General features: G+C 45.5%; 1 protein-coding gene across 1 annotated transcript; it reads right to left on the bottom strand.

Annotated features, from left to right (window-relative positions):
• Positions 1 to 905: 905 nt before the first annotated feature.
• Positions 906 to 6,112, bottom strand: LOC112459561 (2-phosphoxylose phosphatase 1). The gene is made up of 4 exons (XM_025023741.1): positions 5,715 to 6,112; positions 4,164 to 4,331; positions 3,218 to 3,786; positions 906 to 1,871 (listed from the first exon to the last, which is right to left on the bottom strand). Exons 1-4 carry the CDS (start codon positions 5,803 to 5,805, stop codon positions 1,143 to 1,145), a joined length of 1,557 nt encoding a protein of 518 aa, XP_024879509.1. The 5' UTR covers positions 5,806 to 6,112; the 3' UTR covers positions 906 to 1,142.
• Between the last annotated feature and the right edge of the window lie 1,562 nt (positions 6,113 to 7,674).

Below are 7,674 nucleotides of genomic sequence, written 5' to 3'. Positions count from 1 at the left end.
CGTCAAATACTTTAAAGCGCAGTTAATCTCGTTCGTTTCTCTCGTTTTGTCGTAATTGTACTACGCGCATTAATTAGTCGGGGAATGAATACGACTACGTTTTTAGTATAGTATATATATTTCTAAAGCACTATATATATATTTACATATATACAATAGAGTGTATGATAAAATATATAATAATCGACTAATCGGTTCTCATTAGCGCTATCGTTTCTCTAAATTTATCTAAAGATACGGTAATTTAAAGTTTTAGGTATATGTCTATGAAGATAAGGCTTGCTCCTTGCTAAAATGGCAACTTATGTACTCTTTTTTTCTCGTTTTTCTTAAATTTTATTATAATTTCGGACAATCTTAAATTTCGTTAACTGTACGTCGATATAGCGAGATGTAAAAAAAATTTTAAACTGAGTTTGTCTCGAATGTCAAAAGAACAATCTTATGTAAATCTGATTATTTGCGATAGAGTCAAGATACTTTCTTGTTAGGTGGGAAAATTACGTTTTAAGTGGTTTACGCCGCGTAAGAGAGATTTGTTAGGAAAATTGAAGGATTAGCTTCCCTCAGATGTATTTCGAACGTTAATGTTAATAATTACTTTCACATCGGCTTATTTATCTATAATGCTTAGTGCAAGTTGGAAACTTGTTCGAGATCCGCTCGATATACTTATCTGACGTTCGAGAAATAGGTGAATTAAAAAGAATTGGTAAGAATTCACATCCTTGTGAAGTGAATGAACTTCTGATCTCTATAACGAGAGACTGGTTTTACGGTTCCTGTACAAATGCTTCTTTTTCGTTTCTACCTATTCTTGTTCTGGGAAACCATTTGCCATTTTTAAGAGAGTGTTATAATACCTTATCCAAAATTAGACTGTGTTAAAGCGATTTTTCTCTGTGTGTTTAATATTTACGAATGTAATGATTAAACGGCCAGTACATTCAAGATAAAAAGAGATAAAAGAGAATTTAAAAAAGTGCTAAAGTCTTGAAGTTCTAATTTCAAAGATAAGATATTTACTACCACCAAAGACGATTGTATACATGTATATCTTTCTCTTTCTCTAATTCCTTTTAATTCGCCTATTTTCTTACGGGATCGATCTTGCTTAACGAGTTAGAGAATGCCCGTTAATTTTAGCGCATCTTGTGACTCGAACATGCGTCCTTAAAGTTCGTCGCGTTGAACGGCACGAAATAGTCGTCGTGCAGCTGCCTGACGATGTTCTCGATCGGGCACAGCTTGACGCCCTTCTTGCCCACGCTCAGTTCCCCGTCGTCGCTGACGTAGGTGTTCGCGTTCCTGCAGAACGGGACCTTCGGCGTGAGGTCCCGGCCGTTGGCGACGACGCGGAAGTAGAAGTCGCTGGCGAGGCGATTGTCGTTCCGCGGATTGATCTTGTAGACCTCGATGACGAGACGCGAGGCGTAGTGGGTCGCCACGTCCGAGACTATGCCCAGGGCGGTGGCGAGGTACTCCAGGGTCTTGTCGTGGCCGGAATATAGGACGATCTTGGGCCTGGCCTCGGAGATGATGCGCAGCATGAAGGTGACGATGCCGCGCAGCATCCCGTACGCCTTCAGCAGCCCGTACTTGTTGCGGCTGGTGCTCTTGGCGGCCTGCTTCGACTCCCAGTCCGTGTAGGCGAACAGCCCGGTTACGTGGTCGATCTTCACGCACGTGCGTTGAGAGTCGAGGTCCGCGCACGGCAGCGAGGCGCCGTGGCACACGTACGTTAACAACGCGTCCCGCAGCGTGTTCGGATCGCAGGTCTGCGCCTGATCCGGCAGCTCGAACACGGCGCTCGCCGCCTGCTTGATCAGCTCCCCGACGGCCGGATGGGATCTCAGATGGTTGGAGGTCTCCTGGGGGGAAAAGTGGAAGTAACGTGTCTGCGGAGTGTCGCACGATCCTCCGACGTTATCGCGAATCGCTCCCCCCGGAGTTTCTCCACGAATATTTTATTAAGATCTGAATTATTCTTACGATACCAATAACTACGGGAAATGCTGGCTGGCACTTCGGCAAAAAGTTCACCAATAGAATTATCGTCAAAATTACAGTCGAGCGGCTCTTGAATATGACTTTGAATAATTTTTCTCATAATTAATTTTCTAATTGAAGATCCTGAACTTTTCCATGGGATCTTAATGAGAAAATTAATTATTAAAACGTTGGCGCGAGCTCTCTTGAAATTTTCGAAAAAGATCATTCTCGTGTGCATTAAACATGCGATACGTCCTCCGCGTGTCACGTGCAGTGCACGGACAGCGGCCGCGGGGTTACGGAGGCAAGATTATTTTCGTGGAAAAAATTATTATCGCGTGCACAAGTATTTTATTCAGATGACGCGCTGAGAAATCCAGCGTTTGCCAGCCTAGAACGACCCAGATAATTTTATTGGATTTCCTTGGAGAGAGCACAAGGTGAAGAGCGATGTTGATGCAGATTATTTAACATGTTTCCGAGAAAACTGGAATGAGATCTCAGGTCATTAAAACTTCCTCGGAAGACGGGAATAACGTAAATGTAAATTTATCGGATCTCTCCCTTTAAAAAAAAAAGGTGGAAAGACGACAAGTCCATTTTTATACATACATCTTTAAAAAACTGAAACGAAACTACTGCGCGAGAGATCCGACGGATTTAAATTACTTCGCATAAAAGATTGTTTCGTGATTGCATTTCTTAAACGAACGTATCAGTCGTGTAGATTTGTAAACGATTGCGAATTGTTATATTGCTCGAATTTCAAACAATGTCAAACGTGACTTTATCTTTTGTATATCAAATATGCGGGAAATCTACGAAGCGATTTCTCAGGTTCATTCCACGCATACCCAGATGGCTAGTCTGTCGAAAGCAGATGCTACATATTTTACAAGTATCTACTACAAATATTGTCGGCAGAAAGACTACAGATTAGATGCCGGTTTTCTCATATACGTCACATGATATCAACAGAACGTCAACAAAAATATATAACAGGGTCTACTAACATAATCAGATAGCAGATTGGTGGCAAAAATCGAGAAGATATATTCCCTGCAGGAACTTTGCGCGATTTTTGCTGCAAATCTGCTGATTATGTTAGCAAACTCTGCTGGCTAAGCTGAATGCGGACACAGTTGATATCAGTCTGCTGACATGTCTGATCAAATCTGTTATCAATCTGCCGATATACCGCTATCTCAATTTGCTTACTATCTACCTTCAAGTGCTGTTTCAGGAACTTCTCGGCGGCGGGACAGGCGCACTCGTTGCCGCAGAATGCATAGCTCTGGCTCTCCTGCAGGCTGATCCTCGTCAAGCTCTGGAAGCCGTCGTTCTCGAAGAGCGCGTAGAGCAGCGCGACCGCGCTCTGCACGGTCCTGCGATAGGAGGTGCTGTAGACGATAACGTCCTTGCCGAAAGAGGTGCCGTTGCCGAGGTTGAGCCGATGGTAGTACGCGTTTCTCAGCGCGGCCCCGGTCTTCAGCAGCTGCAGAACGCCGAGGGTGGTGAGCTGGCCGATCCGGCAGTCGCGCGCGTTCGCCGGCAACACGGGGAGGCCGTGAAACGGGCCCAGGAACTGGGCCCAGGCGGCTCGCGAGTAGCTCGACGCGTTCTGCACGAAGCTCACGTAGTTCTCGTAGATCGTCTCGAGGTCGGTCGCGGTCCCGAGGTCGCCGCCCCCGCAATTTATGTTGCTTATGTTCCGTATGTGCGTGAGAGGACCCCGGTCGCCGTGACGGATGAAGATCAGGATACCGCTCAGCGTCAGGTTGCCGTCGAGCTTCCCTGTTGGAAAGCGAGGTAACGCGGATATTTTACGTTGCGTTATTACGTGCAATCTCGTATAATAATAAGACAATTTTGAAACTCTCGTATACGCTTTAAACGCACGCTTGTGCAAGATGAAAGTGATTTACACCGATTTCTAGCTCGAGTGAGATCAAACGGGATTATTGACTCTGTGCCCATTTACTATTTATCGCGATTATGCGCGAGGGGGCTTTGACGATCGACTTCTTTGATACTTTAGATAGCGTTTTAACATGATTGATGAGAATTATTGATTAATGATGTAAAAAGTGTCGGTCATCGTGACGGGGATCGTTACATTTTCGGTTCGTTTTTTTTTTTAATGCAAAAGTAGGATAATTGCATGGTGGTACCTTCGGTGTCCGCGGCTATCTCGTGCGGCAAATTGCAGAAACGAAAGATCTTCTTCGTCTTCGTGTCTGGTTTCAAATTTCTTGGGAATTCCCGTAGCGACAAATCATTGCTCGGTACTCTCGTCTGCACCGAGGTTTTCTCATCTACGCCGATATACTTGTACATACCTGCACGAAAAAAAAATATTGTCTATAATCGGCAGCCTTTGAATTAACGACAAAATCTTATTTCACGTAATTTTACTTGTATTACGATTCATATATCACTAGGCGCCAGTTTCCAAAAAGGACAACGTTCTCCTATAACTTTTTTATTTATGTACTGTAATTTCTCCTTCTCTATAATGCACTTTCATTTAATCTAATATTAATATTAAAATAATTTAACTTATACATCTGGAATCAATAGCTAATTTTATTCATATTTTTATTACGATTTCAAGCACTGGTTTCAAAAAGTACGTTCTCCTAACGTTTTTTATTCATGCACTAGAATTTCTAATGCATTTTAATTTGATGTGATTAATGCTGTGTATTATTTAATAGATTATTAATAAAATAGATTACTATAATGATATTAATATTAAAATAATTAAACTTGCATCTCTATAATCGATATAATCTATAAACGATAAAATCTTATTTCACATAATTTTACTCATATTCATATCATTTTACGATTGATATTATTATCAGGCGCCGGTTTCAAAAAGGTCGACGTTCTCTTATTTAAGCGCAATAATTTTTTTCTCCTCAAAGCATTTTAGTCGGACAGTACATATTAATATTAAAATAAAACTTTTGACGTATTAGGGGAAAATGTTAGCTCCACCCTGCATTTATATTTCGCCAAAAAATGATGTATTCATAGAAAAGTTCATTGTCGAATAGATTACAATGAATTTGTTTTTTCCTGGCGGTCGATTTAGCATACTATGTCAGCTATGATTGGACTATGATGTCGGCTATGATTGGATACTTCCCTTACTCCACGACAAAAAGAAAGTTAAAATAGTCGTCGCTTTGATGTCACCTGATAACGTCCAGCTGTGTAATACGTTATTGAAAAACTAAAGTGTTCTATTATTACGGTTCTCTATTATTAAAGCCGAAGTGATAACGCGAGCGGAGAAGAGTTCAAGTAGTCGCGCGCCGCGCGACAGCGTATATATCCACGTTTTACCCTACATTTAAAAATAAAAAACCCGTGCCAGGGATTTAAAAGATTTAAGCACCCCGGAGGGAATTCGTCGATAACAAATTCAGATAACAGGGTCAAATCCGAGAGAGACAATTGCACAAACGCGACGCGAAGATAATATCTTTTCGTCCCGATCAATCGCGACGCGAATTCGATATCCTTTTTTTTTGCGACGTAAGACGCGACGAAGTCTCGTGCGTCGCAGATAGATACGTGCGAATCATCTTCGCGCCTAACCGCGGTATCGAGATCGGAAGAGAACGCGACTCGAATTTTACACCGTTTTTTATACGGCAGAGGTCCGATCTCTGTCAGCGTTCAGCGGGATGGCACACGTTGGTTGCGTTTACCAGCGACCAGCAGAAAGATCCACACGCTCAGAATCACGTAGCAGTAGAACGCCCTGTGCTGGTAGGAGAGCCGGACCATTTCCGCGAGCATCCCTCGGCGGTGGCCGGTCCCGGGGGACCGATTTGCAGACCAGCGAGCGGTAACGACGGCGTCCCGACGTCAGGACGACGACGACGACGACGATGATGATGACGACAACGTGGACGCGACTCGATTTCCGTCCCGCACGAAGGGGCCGAGCGAGGCTGCATCTTCAGACACCCTTCGGCCAACCTTTCCGCATATTTGTCGACGGTCCAGCGACGGGGGGGAACTGCGCCCGACCGGACAATCGACGACGGTGACAACGATGACGAGGACAATGAGAGAAATTGCCGACCTTCCTGCGGCGCGTACGCCCGAGATGGAACTGCCGGTCCCGACATGGCGATAAGCAGGGGTAGATTTGCGGGAGGGGGGGTAGTTTTCCAGGCGCAGGCGCTACCCCGCCGATTACCCTCCGCCCTGGAGAGAACCCCGAACAGAGTTCTCCACGACGCGGGCTGGTCGGTCTCCACAGGGTGGCTCACCCGCGCGACGTTTATCGACCTTCCCTTATCCGGCGCGGTTATCGAATGCGGGGGTTTTCCCGGTCGAAGCCGGTGTCGGTCATCGCGCGCTCTCCGTCGAGAACCGGGAGAGTTTTCTTCGTCCCGTCCGCCGATTATTATATTAAAAATAGGTCTTCCCCGGATACAATAATGAGCTTTCTCTGACAATTACCGTCCAACCTGAGACAGACGCGAGAGGCGAGATGACTGACGGATTATTCCACCATCGTGACCGACTTTTACGGCTAAACACAATCCGAATATCTTTCACACAGATATCACTTATACCGTCTACTTCAACGTGTAAGAAACATGGTTGTTTCTTCCTCGGCAGTGAAATTACCGCGTAATCATACGGCAATTTTGACGCCGAAAACACCTTTAACAGCTGTACTTTGCGAACATCTTTATTTCGTCTCTTTGCTTAACGGGGGATAAGTACTTTCAAGCCACCGAGCGGTTGGAGAGGATCAAAGCGTCATCAAAACGCATGGAAGGACAAAATAGTCAGGATAATAAACCAGCTTCGACGATGACGCGGGTTCTACAAAATTGTGAAATGCTCGTGGCAAACGCTTGTCAAAGCTGCTCTATTATTTCATTAAGAGGATTACTTCACGTAATTTCAACGACGTACATATAATCCCGCCCGGTTTCCCTTTGAGTTCGCGAGCTAAAATTAACGCGTATCAAGCCATTGCAATCAGATTAATCCGGTTAATTCCGGTTGCCTCGGTTTTCGAAATTAACCGGTTTAAGGGCAGCCGGTTTTCCCCGATCGCCCTTCATTACAATCAAACGCCAGAGAATTCCCGTCGATCCAGCTGCGTATCGAACGATTCGACCTCGCCGTTCGGGTACTTCGCGCGAAGGTTCTTCCCGCGAAGGTTTCCCGCGAATCTGCTTGCGCTTTATTCGGCGCGGCGCTGTCGCGAAATAAGGTAAACCAGGTAAACGCGTGCGTGAAAAGCAAGGCCTGCGGGACGACAAGGACGGGGCCCCCTTCCCGCGGGGAGGGATCGAGCCGAGGAAAGCGGATGCCGTGATGTCATCCGAGCTCCACGGCATCGCCGCGCTCTCTCGGCCCGGCCTCGTAAATATATTCCGTTTAAGACTGATGGCTAGATTGTCCCGCAGTTGACGCGTTAGTCTCGGGGTTCTCATATCGGGGCAGTTGACGGGCGACGTACGCGTTAAGCCTATTCTACAATGGACGCAAAACGCAAAACGCTAGCCGCAACGCGAGCTGCATCAGCGGTGACGTGTTCCCGGTCGCCGGGGACTACGCGGGCCGCGAAACGCAGACTCGCAGAAAGATGAAATTAACCGTCGTAGAATAGGCTTTACATCGGGCGCAGGCCCGAGGAGA

Source organism: Temnothorax curvispinosus, unplaced genomic scaffold (assembly GCF_003070985.1).
Source record: "Temnothorax curvispinosus isolate PA1 unplaced genomic scaffold, ASM307098v1 QBEX01009904.1, whole genome shotgun sequence".
Classification (NCBI taxonomy): Eukaryota; Metazoa; Arthropoda; class Insecta; order Hymenoptera; family Formicidae; genus Temnothorax; species Temnothorax curvispinosus.
The sequence above is the reverse complement of the archived record's forward strand: the minus strand, read 5'-3'. Positions and strand labels throughout refer to the sequence as shown.

Bases quoted from the DNA above. Each gene is read 5' to 3' on its own strand.
- LOC112459561 (XM_025023741.1), bottom strand. From the start codon at position 5,805: ATGCTCGCGGAAATGGTCCGGCTCTCCTACCAGCACAGGGCGTTCTAC. The intron at 3,787-4,163 runs GTACCACCATGC...GCTTTCCAACAG, and splicing joins GATAGCCGCGGACACCGAAG to GGAAGCTCGACGGCAACCTG. The intron at 1,872-3,217 runs GTAGATAGTAAG...TTTTCCCCCCAG, and splicing joins TCCTGAAACAGCACTTGAAG to GAGACCTCCAACCATCTGAG.